The sequence below is a fragment of the Pseudophryne corroboree genome, chromosome 11 (assembly GCF_028390025.1).
Source record: "Pseudophryne corroboree isolate aPseCor3 chromosome 11, aPseCor3.hap2, whole genome shotgun sequence".
In the NCBI taxonomy this organism is placed as follows: Eukaryota; Metazoa; Chordata; class Amphibia; order Anura; family Myobatrachidae; genus Pseudophryne; species Pseudophryne corroboree.
Genome location: NC_086454.1, coordinates 344,304,134 through 344,319,505, shown reverse-complemented (window position 1 = coordinate 344,319,505; position 15,372 = coordinate 344,304,134). Strand labels below are relative to the sequence as shown.

At 50.2% G+C, this 15,372-nt stretch overlaps 1 protein-coding gene across 1 annotated transcript in view; it reads left to right on the top strand.

The window, feature by feature from the left end:
• Positions 1-15,372, top strand: part of TCF25 (transcription factor 25) — a 60,882-nt gene that overhangs the window by 23,623 nt on the left and 21,887 nt on the right. Inside the window, exons 4-9 of the mRNA XM_063945938.1 lie at positions 6,589-6,731; positions 8,215-8,280; positions 10,733-10,815; positions 13,617-13,747; positions 13,959-14,058; positions 14,142-14,235. Of these exons, the coding sequence (XP_063802008.1) occupies positions 6,589-6,731; positions 8,215-8,280; positions 10,733-10,815; positions 13,617-13,747; positions 13,959-14,058; positions 14,142-14,235 (617 nt within the window). The remainder of the gene's footprint in view (positions 1-6,588; positions 6,732-8,214; positions 8,281-10,732; positions 10,816-13,616; positions 13,748-13,958; positions 14,059-14,141; positions 14,236-15,372) is intronic.

Genomic DNA, 15,372 nt, shown 5'->3' with positions numbered 1-15,372 from the left:
GCACACTATAAGACTTTGAATGGGTGTGAACTGGCTCCTCCCTCTATGCCCCTCCTCCAGACCTCAGTTGGATTCTGTGCCCAGAGAGACTGGACACTCACTAGGGGAGGTCTCCTGAGTTTCTCTGAAAAGACTTTATGTTAGGTTTTTTATTTTCAGGCAGACCTGCTGGCTACAGGCTCCCTGCATCGTGGGAGTGAGTGGAGAGAAGTCAGACCTACTTCTTCTGAGTTAAGGGCTCTGCTTCTTAGGCTACTGGACACCATTAGCTCCAGAGGGTTCGATCCCTTGGTGCGCCTAGCTGCTTGTTCCCGGAGCCGCGCCGTCACCCCCCTCACAGAAGCCAGAAGAAAGAAGCCGGGGGAGTATGATAAGATCAGAAGACATCAGTGACGGCAGAAGACTTCAGTAACGAGGTACAGCGCAGTGGTCGCGCTGCGTGCCAGGCTCCCACACATACACCAACGGCACTCACAGGGTGCAGGGCGCAGGGGGGAGCGCCCTGGGCAGCATGTTACTGAGGCTTTATAACTGGCAAAGAGACATATTATAAGTGCCTAGGCACTAAATATAAGCCCCCGCCAGAATAAATATTTAAAATTGAGCGGGACTACAGCGCGCCGAGGTGGGGGCGTGGCTTAGCCCTCACAGCTTGCCAGCGCCATTTTCTCTCTTCACAGACTATGCAGAGACGCTGGCCCGGACCTCCACGCTCCTTATCAAGTACAGGGAGCAAAACGGGGGGGGGGGGGGGGGGGGGCACAGTAATTTGGTGCTATTGTAACAGCGCACTCATCATATATATATTTTTCAGTATTATATGGGCGCTGGGGTGTGAGCTGGTATACTCTCTCTGTGTTCTCTCTAACTGGCTTCTCTGTGGGTCTGTCCCCATTTGCCAGTGTGAGTGTGTGGATGTCGGTACACTGTGTCGACATGTCTGAGGCTGAGTACTCCTCCCCGGAGGAGGTTACTGGGGGTGCAGAGAAAGAGTTGGGAGTGTCTCTGTCGGCACCGCCGACTGCTGATTGGGTGGCCATGTAAAGTACATTGAATGCAAATGTGGCATTATTGTCTAAGAGGCTGGATAAATCTGATTCTCAGACACAAGCATGGAGAAAATCCATGGAGGACGCCTTGTCCCAGGAACAGGCACTCTCGGGGTCACAAAAGCGTTCATTTATCCAGATGGCGGATTCTGATACCGACACGGACTCTGATTCCAGTGTCGACTTTAGTGAGGCCAGTTTACATCCAAGAGTGGTGAAGAGTATTCAGTACATGATTGGGGCAATTAAAGATGTTTTACATATTTCTGAACTGTTTGCTGTTCCTGATACAAGGGTTTGTTTGTATAGGGAAAGAAGCCTGAGGTGACGTTTCCCCCCTCTCATGAACTGAACGCTCTTTGTGAAAAAGCTTGGGAATCTCCTGACAAAAGGTGGCAGGTTCCCAAGAGAATTTTTATGGCATATCCTTTCCCCTCTGTCGACAGGGAAAAGTGGGAGTCATCTCCCAATGTGGACAAGGCCCTGTCCCGGCTGTCCAAGAAGGTGGCGCTTCCGTCTCCCGACACTGCTGCCCTCAAGGATCCTGCGGATCGTAAGCAGGAAACAACATTAAAAGCTATTTATGTCACTACGGGTGCGCTCCTCAGACCTTCCGTGGCGTCGGCTTGGGTGAGTAGTGCTATTGCTAAGTGGGCTGATAATTTGGCATCTGACATGGATACCCTGGATAAGGATAACATTCTTTTGACTCTCGGTTATATCAGGGACGCTGCAGCTTACCTAAAGGATGCGGCGAGGGATATTGGCCTCTTGGGATCAAGGGTCAATGCCATGGCTGTCTCGGCCTGGAGAGCGCTGTGGATTCATCAATGGAATGCTGATGCCGACTCCAAGAAAGCTATGGAAGCTCTCCCTTATAAAGGTAGTGTCTTGTTTGGTGACGGCCTCGCTGACCTAGTGTCTACCGCTACAGCGGGTAAGTCATCTTTTCTTCCTTATGTTCCAGCACAACAGAAAAAGGCGCCCCATTATCAGATGCAGTCCTTTCGGCCTAATAAATACAAAAAAGGAAGAGGCTCGTCCTTCCTTGCTTCAAAAGGTAGAGGAAGGGGAAAAAGGGCGCCTGCTGCGTCAGGCTCCCAGGACCAAAAGTCCTCCCCGGCCTCTGCCAAGTCCACGCAATGACGCTGGGGCTCCCCTACGGGAGTCCGTGCCGGTGGGGGCGCTTCTCAGACTCTTCAGTCAGGTCTGGGTTCACTCGGGCCTAGATCCTTGGGTGTTAGACATAGTGTCCCAAGGATACAAACTGGAGTTTCAGGAGGTGCCCCCCCCCCACCGATTTTTCAAATCAGCCTTGCCAGTTTCTATCCCAGAAAGGGAAGTAGGGAGTGCTGCGGTACAAAAGCTGTGTCAACAGTGTGTCATTGTCCCGGTACCCTAGTCCCAACGGGGAGAACGGTTTTATTCAAGCCTCTTTGTCGTACCAAAGCCGGATGGCTCGGTCAGACCGATCCTGAACCTAAAGTCCCTAAATCTGTATTTGAAAACTTTCAAGTTCAAAATGGAATCTCTTCAGGCAGTGATCTCCAGTCTACAAGGGGGGGATTTTATGGCGTCAGTCGACATAAAAGATGCCTACTTACACGTCCCGATATATCCTCCACATCAGGCTTTCCTGAGATTTGCGGTGCAGGATTATCATTACCAATTTCAGACGTTGCCGTTTGGGCTTTCCACGGCCCGAGGGTCTTCACCAAAGTGATGGCGGAAATGATGGTGCTCCCACGCAAGCAAGGTGTCACAATTATCCCGTACTTGGACGATCTCCAGATAAAGGCGAGATCGAAGGAGCAGTTGCTAAGAAATGTGGAACTCTCCCTGACGGTTCTGCAACATCATGGTTGGATTCTAAATTTGCCAAAATCTCAGTTGATTCTGACATCTCGGCTGCCTTTCTTGGGCATGATCCTGGACACGGAACTGCAAAGAGTGTTTCTTCCAGCGGAAAAGGCTCTGGAAATCCAATGCATGGTCAAGGAGATTCTGAAACCGGCAAGAGTGTCGATTCATCAATGCACTCAAGTGCTAGGGAAGATGGTTGCGGCTTACGAAGCCATTCCGTTTGGCAGGTTTCATGCAAGGGTGTTTCAGTGGGACCTGCTGGACAAATGGTCCGGGTCTCACCTGCACTTGCACCGGAAAATAAGTCTATCTTCCAGGACCAGAATTTCTCTCCTGTGGTGGCTGCAAAGTTCTCACCTTCTAGAGGGACGCAGGTTCGGAATCCAGGATTGGGTCCTGCTGACCACGGATGCAAGTCTCCGAGGCTGGGGAGCAGTCACGCTAGGAAGAAGTTTCCAGGGAAAATGGTCAAGCCAGGAAACTTGTCTCCACATAAACGTTCTGGAGTTAAGAGCCATTTACAACGGCCTTCTGCAAGCGGAACACCTTCTTCGAGGTCTACCTGTCCTGATTCAGTCGGACAACGTAACAGCGGTAGCGTACGTAAACCGTCAGGGCGGAACAAGGAGCAGAGCGGCGATGGCGGAGGCCACAAGAGTTCTCCGCTGGGCGGAAAAGCACGTGAGCGCTCTGTCGGCAGTCTTCCTTCCGGGCGTGGACAACTGGGAAGCAGACTTCCTCAGCAGACACGATCTCCATCCGGGAGAGTGGGCTCTTCATCAAGAGATATTTGCAGAAGTGACAAGGCGTTGGGGAATTCCTCAAATAGACATGATGGCGTCTCGCCACAACAAGAAGCTTCCGAGGTACTGTTCCAGGTCAAGGGACCCCCAAGCCAGTGCAGTGGACGCCCTGGTAACTCCGTGGGTGTTTCAGTCGGTATATGTGTTCCCTCCACTTCCTCTCATTCCGAAAGTGTTGAGGATCATAAGACGAACAAGCGTTCCATGCAGTACTCGTCGTTCCAGATTGGCCACGGAGGGCCTGGTATCCGGATCTTCAGGAATTGCTCATAGAAGATCCTTGGCCGCTTCCTCTCAGAAAGGACCTGTTACTGCAAGGGCCATGCGTATTTCAGGACTTACCGCGGCTGCGTTTGACGGCGTGGAGGTTGAACGCCAAATTCTAGCTCGAAAGGTATTCCCGGGGAAGTCATCCCCACTCTCCTTAAGGCTAGAAAGGAGGTCACGGCAAAGCATTATCACCGTATTTGGAGAAAATATGTGTCGTGGTGTGAAGCCAGGAAAGCTCCTGCGGAGGAGTTTCAGCTGGGTCGTTTCCTCCATTTTTTGCAGGCAGGAGTGGATGGAGGCCTAAAATTGGGTTCCATCAAAGTGCAGATTTTGGCTTTATCTATTTTCTTTCAAAAAGAATTGGCCGCCCTTCCTGAAGTTCAGACTTTCGTGAAGGGAGTGCTGCATATCCATCCTCCGTTTGTGCCACCCGTGGCACCGTGGGATCTTGACGTGGTGTTACAATTTCTTATGTCTCCCTGGTTTGAACCTTTGCGAAAGGTTGAGTTGAAATTTCTCACTTGGAAAGTGGTCATGCTTTTGGCCTTGACGTCCGCCAGACGGGTGTCGGAATTGGCGGCTTTGTCTCACAAGAGCCCATATTTGATTTTCCATGTGGATAGAGCGGAATTGAGGACTCGTCAACAATTTCTGCCGAAGGTGGTTTCTTCGTTTCACATAAATCAACCTATTGTGGTGCGGGAGCTACAGATGCCGTGGCGGTGCCAAAATCTCTCGATGTGGTAAGAGCGTTGAAGGTTTATGTCGCCAGAACGGCTCTTGTGAGGAAAACAGAGGCTCTATTTGTCCTGTATGCTTCCAAGATTGGAAATCCTGCTTCCAAGCAGACTATTGCGCGCTGGATTTGTAATACGATTCAGCACGCTCATTCTATGGCTGGATTGCCGTTGCCGAAGTCGGTGAAGGGCCATTCTACCAGGAAGGTGGGCTCATCTTGGGCGGCTGCCCGAGGCGTCTCGGCACTTCAGCTTTGCCGAGCAGCTACGTGGTCGGGTTCAAACACTTTTGCTAAATTCTACAAGTTTGATACCCTGGCTGATGAGGACCTCATGTTTGCTCAATCGGTGCTGCATTGTCGTCCGCACTCTCCCGCCCGGTCTGGAGCTTTGGTATAGACCCCATGGTCCTTTTGGAGTCCCCAGCATCCGATAGGACGTAAGAGAAAATAGGATTTTAATACCTAAATCCTTTTCTCCTAGTCCGTAGAGGATGCTGGGCGCCCATCCCAGTGCGTACTGTTATTTGCAGTTGTATTGTTACTTGTTGGTTTCGGTTACACGAAGGTTGTGTATCGGTCATGTTCAGCTTGTTGCTGTGTTTTTCGTTCATACTGCTATCTGGTTTTCTTGGTAAACCAGTTGTACGGTGTGTTGTGGTGTGAGCTGGTATGTATCTCACCCTTGGTTTAACAAAAATCCTTTTCCTCGAAATGTCCGTCTCCCTGGGCACAGTTCCTATAACTGGAGTCTGGAGGAGGGGCATAGAGGGAGGAGCCAGTTCACACCCAGTCAAAGTCTTTTAGTGTGCCCATGTCTCCTGCGGATCCCGTCTATACCCCATGGTCCTTTTGGCATCCCCAGCATCCTCTACGGCAGGCATTCCCAACCACGGTCCTCAAGGCACACTAACAGTGCAGGTTTTAGTGATATCCAGGCTTCAGCACAGGTGATTTAATTAGTAGGTCAGTTATTTTGATTTAACCATCTGTGCTGCAGCCTGGATATCACTAAAACCTGCACTGTTGGTGTGCCTTGAGGACCGTGGTTGGGAATGCCTGCTCTACGGACTAGGAGAAAAGGATTTACCGGTAGGTATTAAAATCCTATTTTTTCCTATTCTGGTGTTTAGTCTTAACAACAACTGAACCTCTTGACCATGTCTGCTGCTTTTATGCATTGACTTGCTGCCACATGATCAGCCGATTAGATATTTGCATCGACAATCCGGTGTACAGATGTATTATTGAGCGTACACGGGCCCTCATTCCGAGTTGTTCGCTCGCTAGCTGCTTTTAGCAGCTTTGCACACACTAAGCCGCCGCCTACTGGGAGTGAATTTTAGCTTTGCAGAATAGCGAACGAAAGATTCGCAAAATTGCGAATAGAATAGCGATTAGAAATTTCTTCGCAGTTTCCGAGTAGCTCGATACTTACTCTGCCACTGCGATCAGTTCAGTCCTTTTCATTCCTGGTTTGACGTCACACACGCCCAGCGTTCGCCCAGACACTCCCCCGTTTCTCCAGAGACTCCCGCGTTTTTCCCAGAAACGGCAGCGTTTTTTCACACACACCCCTATAAAACGGCCAGTTTCCGCCCAGAAACACCCACTTCCTGTCAATCACACTACGATCACCAGAACAAAGAAATTTCTTCGCTAAGCCGTGAGTAAAATACCTAACTTTTTTGCAAATTTACTTGGCGCAGACGCACTGCGAACACTGCGCATGCGCAGTTTGCGACTTATCGCACCGATGCGAAGAAAACTAACGAGCGAACAACTCGGAATGAGGGCCATTGTGTGTTATATGTATAAAATCATGCAGATTTCACTACTGACCAGTTTGTGTTTCTCCCCTCTGCAGCCAGATGGCGCTCTAGAGGGTGGAGATGATCTGGAAAATATTGACAGTATTCTGGAGAGCATAGAAAATACCAATGGCTTCACCTACCAAAGCCAGAATAATGGAAGCACAGACAGCCGCCCCCTGTTATATGTGGAGCACAGGTAAAGGCTGAGAGAGAGAACATCACAGTCCTTCTGCACAGTCCTGGGATCAGTTGTGTTGGGGGTTCTGGGGCAGGCAGGCTCGTTGATTGGTGTCTATACATATAGGAGATATGTGCATCTTCAGTTATCTCACCTTGTATTTGAAACAGACTATTCTCAGCATGCCCTTAAGGGGACTCAAACTCTCAACCTCATGTAGTACAGTCAGACACCTAAGACATGGAGAAGACATCTAACACATGGAGATATTTGCTCTTGCGTAAGTGTCTGCACACTGCATAGACCTGCTTAGCTGCAAAGGTTTAAAGTAGCAATTACCAAATAGTTTCAGGTACTTAGAATTACCAGGCTTCCTATGCCAGTTCAAACACTGTAGCTCCTTGTTAGGTGTCTGACTGTAGTATGTGAGGTTGAGAGTTTAAGTCCTAGGTATGGCTGGCTGAGCAATGTATGTTTTAAATACGTGGGGATTTAACTGAATTGTAAGGTGCACATAAAGTACAGAATGATTGACAGCTCAAACATTAAGTGTATAAATATGGTGCAGGAGGTTTCATGTTGAAATCCCTTGCTTGGGGTGTCATGTTGCTAGATTGCTCCAAATGATTAGAAATATTGGCTAACATCAGAAACCATCAGTGTTTCCAACCCAATATTTAAGACTTCACAATGTTTTTTTGACCAATGTTAAGGCCCATACACATTAGACGATATCGCTCTGTGAGTGACATCATCTAATGTTTCCCCCTCCTGGGCCAGACAGCCGGCGACCGACTGTACACACTGAGCGATATTATCGCTCAGTGACGTCACGCCTCCGCCAGCCCTGCATGAAGGTCGTGGACGACAGTCCACATCCTCCATGCATGCCCTACCGACAGCGACGATCGTTGCCGACCCGCGAGGCCGCGCATCGGTCGTCGCTGGCGGCATACACATTTGACGATAAAAAGAGCGACGTCGCTCAAGGAGGGGGAAAATGAGCGACGTCGCTCATTTTATCGTTTAGTGTGTATGGACCTTCAAAGACATTATATTATATACGCAGACATCCCAATAGCAAGAGAGTCCGACAGAAACTTGGCCAAGTGTGTTCTATAGCTCTAATACACAGTGTTAGAAGGCAGATTGGGAATGGTCAAAAGTATGATCAATAATCGCAGGGAGAGTCTAGTACACAGAATATATAATCAGGATATGGGAACAACCAAAAGAGTATACAGGAGTCACTGCCAGATCAGTACACAGCAAGTCTTTCCAGAGTGTTGTGGCTAGTGTATACTAAACAATCACCTAGCACTGTCTGCAAGAGGGCGAAGACCAATGTTCGTAAAAGGCTGCCAGGGGCTCAGATGATTTCATTTAGTGAGCTGTATTGTTTAGCATAATGACAAGGATAGGTAAACTCCAATGGGCAATCGCTGAACGGACCAACCTACCTGCCCCTGTCCCTTCTAACACCCCATTTCCCTGTTTGTAGGAGCTTGAACCCAGAGACGGAGCTGAAGAAATACTTTGGTTCTCGGGCAGTGATGGGAGAGCAGAGGTGAGCTCTGAGACTGCGTGTCCTGCTTTCATGTCTACTTAGGGGTGAGAACAACAGATCTGAGACGGTAAATTAGATTAATGGTGACTGGATGATTGAAAAGCGATAGCTCAGTATGGGGACATAAAGTACCTTATTTACAGGTAAGTTATTACTTTGGTGTAATAGGGTACATGGTGTCACCCCCAGGTAATGCTTTATTGCAGTCTCTGAAATATAACACCATAAAACATTAACGCCCTACGTCTGTATAACGGGAAGCCAGGAATGTCAGGGTGTACGAGCTCTGTCATACAAACAGGCGTCTGCCTAATTAACTATTACTGCCTAATAAAATAACGATACATACTGAGTTCTGTCATTACCATTTCGTTTCAGGGGCGTGCCAGATTTCTTCTATTCAATCCTGACGGTTTTTGTGTAGAAGATGAAGGCTAATATGGGGTGAATTCAACTGCAGGCGAAGGGTGCAAATTGCTGTTGCCGCTCGGCCGGCTGAGTGCCAGATTTGCACAAAAGTGCTCGCTGCCCTATGGTGCAGCTAACACGTCTGTGCGAGATTGGGCTGCCGTACCGCGTAGCTATTGTCGCGCTGATTCGGGCTGGGCAAAGGGATTCGCCGGCAGTTGAATCCCCCCCTTTGTGTTCCTGTAACAAATGCTCTTAGCGTGATAGAAATGTGTCAGTAAGAACATCCTGCACTGGACTTCTAGGGAGTAATCCCACTCGGTGTCTCTCTCATACTGGGGTCTTTCCCGCCCGATGTTAGTGATATTGCTGACATAAGCACTATTCCGTTACCTGCTACACAGCGCAGAGCGGAGCGCGGGACGGTTATGCCTGGCCTGTTAGAGGTGGGTATATGAGGTGTGCGCTGGCTTGGTGGGTATATGAGGTGTGTGCTGGCTTGGTGGGTATATAAGGTGTGCGCTGGCTTGGTGGGTATATAAGGTGTGCGCTGGCTTGGTGGGTATATAAGGTGTGCGCTGGCTTGGTGGGTATATAAGGTGTGCGCTGGCTTGGTGGGTATATAAGGTGTGCGCTGGCTTGGTGGGTATATAAGGTGTGCGCTGGCTTGGTGGGTATATAAGGTGTGTGCTGGCTTGGTGGGTATATAAGGTGTGCGCTGGCTTGGTGGGTATATAAGATGTGTGCTGGCTTGGTGGGTATATAAGGTGTGTGCTGGCTTGGTGGGTATATAAGGTGTGTGCTGGCTTGGTGGGTATATAAGGTGTGTGCTGGCTTGGTGGGTATATAAGGTGTGCACTGGCTTGGTGGGTATATAAGGTGTGCGCAGGCTTGGTGGGTATATAAGGTGTGCGCAGGCTTGGTGGGTATATAAGGTGTGCGCTGGCTTGGTGGGTATATAAGGTGTGCGCTGGCTTGGTGGGTATATAAGGTGTGCGCAGGCTTGGTGGGTATATAAGGTGTGCGCTGGCTTGGTGGGTATATAAGGTGTGGGCTGGCTTGGTGGGTATATAAGGTGTGCGTTGGCTTGGTGGGTATATAAGGTGTGCGTTGGCTTGGTGAGTATATAAGGCGTGCGCTGGCTTGGTGGGTATATAAGGCGTGCGCTGGCTTGGTGGGTATATAAGGCGAGCGCTGGCTTGGTGGGTATATAAGGCGTGCGCTGGCTTGGTGGGTATATAAGGCGTGCGCTGGCTTGGTGGGTATATAAGGTGTGCGCTGGCTTGGTGGGTATATAAGGCGTGCGCTGGCTTGGTGGGTATATAAGGCGTGCGCTGGCTTGGTGGGTATATAAGGCGAGCGCTGGCTTGGTGGGTATATAAGGCGTGCGCTGGCTTGGTGGGTATATATGGCGTGCGCTGGCTTGGTGGGTATATAAGGCGTGCGCTGGCTTGGTGGGTATATAAGGCGTGCGCTGGCTTGGTGGGTATATAAGGTGTGCGCTGGCTTGGTGGGTATATAAGGTGTGCGCTGGCTTGGTGGGTATATAAGTTGTGCTATAAGCTGTCTGCACACATATCACTCGTTGCTGTCATGGGTAAAAGGGGCGATTTATCCGCGTTGCAGAAAGAGATGATTTTATCGGCTTTCAGGCCAAGGCCCTCGGTATTCTGACAGCGCAGTGTGTGACCTGTCCGCGTGCTGCTGCGGTGAAGGCGTATCGTGACTGGACAAATGGCGCCATTGTGAATAACCGACGTGAAAACTGCGCAGCACCACGTGCCACTGATGTGAGAGGTGAACGTCGGCTACGAAGGTGCGAGGACGACCGACACGCTGCAGTGACGCAGCTCACCGTCACAATGACCGTGCGTGTCCATAGCGACAGCTCAGCCCATCTAGCTGCCGTCCGCGCTGCACACGGCGGTTACTCTGGCTATTAGCTGGCGGACATAATAATGTGACTCCACCGTGTGTGTTTTTGTATCTTTCCAATATGTTTATTTTATACTAGTCATGCTATCGTCTTTCTTCCACCTCGCAGGCAGCGCCAGAGGCAGCGGCCGCATCACAGAAGCACCTGGCTCACATCCCCACAGAACACCTGGCCGAGATTCAGTAAAACAGGTGAGCGTCTGATGGTATTATGGGGGGCTTATAAAGGGGCTATGGGGGGAGTTTGTGTAACATTTCTCCCAGTGCCTCTGCAGCATTTTAGCTCCTTCGCTGCAGATGCCGAGCGGAACTGGTTGTCGGCGTATACATTAAAACTGCGCAGTCTCGCTCGTCGTCTGCAGCTAAGGGCACCATTAAAAAAACCCTCAATAAGTCCCAGTGGGGAGCTGCAGGAAGGCGGGATGAGAGCTCCAGGAAGTGATGTCACTTCATCTTGCGTCAGCGGTCACATGATTTATTCGCAAAGTGAGGGACAGTCAGGGAAGGTTTGGCGCGGTAACGAGAAATGGCGACAGCATGCAGGTGTTTCTCCGCCTGCGACTGTGATCCTGCACTTACCTGCAATGGCGTCTTACTTAGACCTAGTCAGAAGTTCGATAATCGACTTATCTGGGTCTGATGCTGCGTTTTTGTACGCCACCGCTTGGCGTCTCAGTGCAAATCCAAGCGCCTGCGGCATCTGCATATTTTCGCACAGTTTCTGCGTACACATTCACATCTGCGGCGGCACTAGCGCATGTCTCTGTATCGGGCAACACAGAATGACCAGCCAACCGTGGCGACATCTCACACCGCTTCTACGCAATTTTCCTACGCTGGCTGTGACTGCTATGTTGTCACGGGGCAAACATCTGAGCCCCTACAGGGTATGGTGAAACAGGGGAGCACGTGGCATCACACAGCAGTAAAGTGTGGTCAGGAACACATGACTGGGGCACATCCATGACGTAACGCCATAAACGAACCACCTTTGCAGGAGTAATGAACATTTGGGGGAATTGCCGGCACTTGAATTCCCCGCAATGTAGTATAAATTAAAAATAGGGAAAATCTGCTCATTGCTCGTAGAAAACAAAATGTGACAGCGACGCCACAAAAGCTGGAGAAATGCAGGAACAGAACGTCTGGTGACCTAAAGCTTCAGTTCCACTGTTCCTAGAAATCAAAGGAATCATGTGCTGGCATGAAAGACCCAACGTTCCCTCCGTTACTGGCACAGACTGGTTATATACAGAGCCCGGATCAGGCAATTAGTGCAGCACCAGTGATAGAGATGACTCTGGCTCATTATCCGGCTGGCGGCTGGCGTTCTGTAGTGTCTGCTGTCATTGCCAGGCTGTCTGCAGAGTGTCACCTAGTTGTGGTGTCTCTGAACCCAGAAGAAGCTGTCTGATATCAGACATACCATGGCGAGGAGATCTATTTCCACCATAACATTGTACTGCTTCTCTCTGCAGCTGTAAAAGAATCCCTGGCTTATTCCTCCAACACCCGCCTGTAGACGGCTAGATATATGGCATCATTGTTTGTCGTTGCCCTGATATACAGACAGTGCGATTGTATAGAGTGGGGAGAGAATGGCAGATGGGTGCTACAGATGCATACGTACAGTATAGTGTATTTACTGATAGTATAACACGTTCGTGGGGTATCTGTCAGTGAGTGGCATAGCTGTATCAGAATACTTGTACCAGCGAGGGGACCACCCCAATGTGGAAATAATGTATTTAAAACATACATTGCCCAACCAGCCATACCTAGGACTCGAACTCTCAACCTCACATACTACAGTCAGACACCTAACTAGGCCAGGAGATAACGTGTCACTGTGAAGACTGTACAGTTTACCGGAGTAGACACATTAGGATCAGGCAGATAGTTTTGGGTCCTTGGAGAACTGAGAAGGGTACGGAAGACCTGCATCCCGATCGGGAGGGTGCAGCGGGAATATAAGGTGCTGCTTAATAATAAGGGGGCAGCAGAATGTCACATGCTTGGTAAGGAATGCTAGGAGGACTGGGAAGCTGCAGCTAGGGATGAGTTGAGAATTTGGATGGAGTCTTCCTAAGGGTGGTAATCACAAGGTTCTCACCTTCTGCCGCCAACATGGCAATAACACCGCCTCCCGCGCTCTGGTCACCGGGCCGCATTGGAAGGAGTAGCTAAGGGGAGATTGCGGACAGTGACGGAAGCCACGGGAAGTGAAGGGGGGACCATACACAGATGCTAGAAGGTGTAACTATGAACATGATGGAGGAGACTGATGGCTGGGCGGTATGTACAAAGGGCTGCATAGCATGGTAAGAGAGGGCAGAAAGGAAGAGTCCATGTATAAAACTATCTCCTGCCCATCCAGCAGTGCGTCGACTCAGGGAAGTGTCTTATGTCTGAGCCAGGGCCTCACTCAGTTACCTCAGGGACAATATGGCTCCCACCACAGTCCGTGGCTGAAACCCTACAAGCAGCTGTTGAGCCCCATTGTCCAGTCCCAAAGTTTGGAGAGGAATGCTGGTGAGGGCCCAAGTTCCTGAGGCATTTCTGTGCTGGAACCCGTCAGAGCATGGTGCCTAATTTACTCTGTGTAGACCTTTCAAGGATTGTTGAAGGCCTAAAGAAGCTCCATTCCCTTAATAAATGTCTCATATACTTGGGGATGGTATATGAGGAAAATTAAATGAAGGAAGACTACGAAGGACAGGGCTGTGGAGAATTGGATATCTGAGGGGTCCCACCCTGAGAATAAATCAATCTTGTCAGGGCAGTCCAGTATCGCTATGGTGACCGGACGCTGGGACATCATATTACACTAATCACCAAAGGTAACGAGGCCATGACACGGCATTACAGCGGCAGCGGTTACCTAGGAGATGGGAGCAGATACGCCATATTGGCTCCTCACTGATATCTTAGGAGCGTTACTATAGCAGCTTGATTTTCCCAGTGTCCTATGCTCATGGGTGTTTCCATTTCAGGCATCACTATGAGTCTCCTGGAGACCAAGCGAGGGGTCCAGTATTTCACCTTCGAGCACCAGCGAGACTACCAGCAGGTGCAGTTCAAGTTCCTGGACGCTGTGGAGTCTATGGATCCCAACAACATTGTGGTACGTCACCCGTCCCCTGTCCAGCCCAGGTCACCCATTCTCTGCTGCAGTGGGAGCATCTTCCTGTCCATCCTGAGCTGCGGAGCCATGGATGGACTGTGTCTCTCCTATACCGTGGAGATGTTTGTGCTTCATACTCACATTTACTTGTATCGCCCAGTCCGTGTCTCTTATCTGTGCTGTATTTACCGTTCTTTACTCCCTGGCGCAGCTGCTCCTTCAGGGGAACCCCTATCACGTGGACTCGCTGCTGCAGCTCAGCGATGTGTGCCGGCTGCAGGAAGACCAAGAAATGGCCAGAGACCTAGTTGGTAAATATCACGTCTTGCAGATTTTCCGTGAGGGCAAAGATTCCTGATTGTAAAGCGTAATACTGTACATGTCTGATTTACAGAGAGAGCCCTCTACAGTCTGGAGTGCGCATTCCACCCTGTGTTCAGCCTCACCAGTGGGACCTGCAGGCTGGACTACTGCCGGACAGAAAACAGGTCTGTTGCCACCACCGGCTTATGTCAGACTTATAATGTACTATGAACATTGCTTATTTTATATAGTGGGAGGAGCAGGGTCCCCCAGCAGCACAGAGTATATCAGGAGATGAGTGATGTGTCAGTGAGGACAGGGCTGCATGTGACAGGGGCAGTGACATGATGTGAGGAGGGGAATGGAGGCAGCAGGAAGCCACATACTGAGAGTTATATAGTGGGAGGAGCAGGGTCCCCAGCAGCACAGAGTATATCAGGAGATGAGTGATGTGTCAGTGAGGACAGGGCTGCATGTGACAGGGGCAGTGACATGATGTGAGGAGGGGAATGGAGGCAGCAGGAAGTCACAGACTGAGAGTTATATAGTGGGAGGAGCGGGGTCCCCAGCAGCACAGAGTATATCAGGAGATGTGATGTGTCAGTGAGGACAGGGCTGCATGTGACAGGGGCAGTGACATGATGTGAGGAGGGGAATGGAGGCAGCAGGAAGTCACAGACTGAGAGTTATATAGTGGGAGATGCAGGGTCCCCAGCAGCACAGAGTATATCAGGAGATGAGTGATGTGTCAGTGAGGACAGGGCTGCATGTGACAGGGGCAGTGACATGATGTGAGGAGGGGAATGGAGGCAGCAGGAAGCCACAGACTGAGAGTTATATAGTGGGAGGAGCAGGGTCCCCAGCAGCACAGAGTATATCAGGAGATGAGTGATGTGTCAGTGAGGACAGGGCTGCATGTGACAGGGGCAGTGACATGATGTGAGGAGGGGAATGGAGGCAGCAGGAAGCCACAGACTGAGAGTTATATAGTGGGAGGAGCAGGGTCCCCAGCAGCACAGAGTATATCAGGAGATGAGTGATGTGTCAGTGAGGACAGGGCTGCATGTGACATGAGTTGAGGAGGGGAATGGAGGCAGCAGGAAGCCACAGACCGAGAGTTATATAGTGGGAGGAGCAGGGTCCCCAGCAGCACAGAGTATATCAGGAGAAGAGTGATGTGTCAGTGAGGACAGGGCTGCATGTGACATGAGGTGAGGAGGGGAATGGAGGCAGCAGGAAGCCACAGACTGAGAGTTATATAGTGGGAGGAGCAGGGTCCCCAGCAGCACAGAGTATATCAGAAGATGAGTGATGTGTCAGTG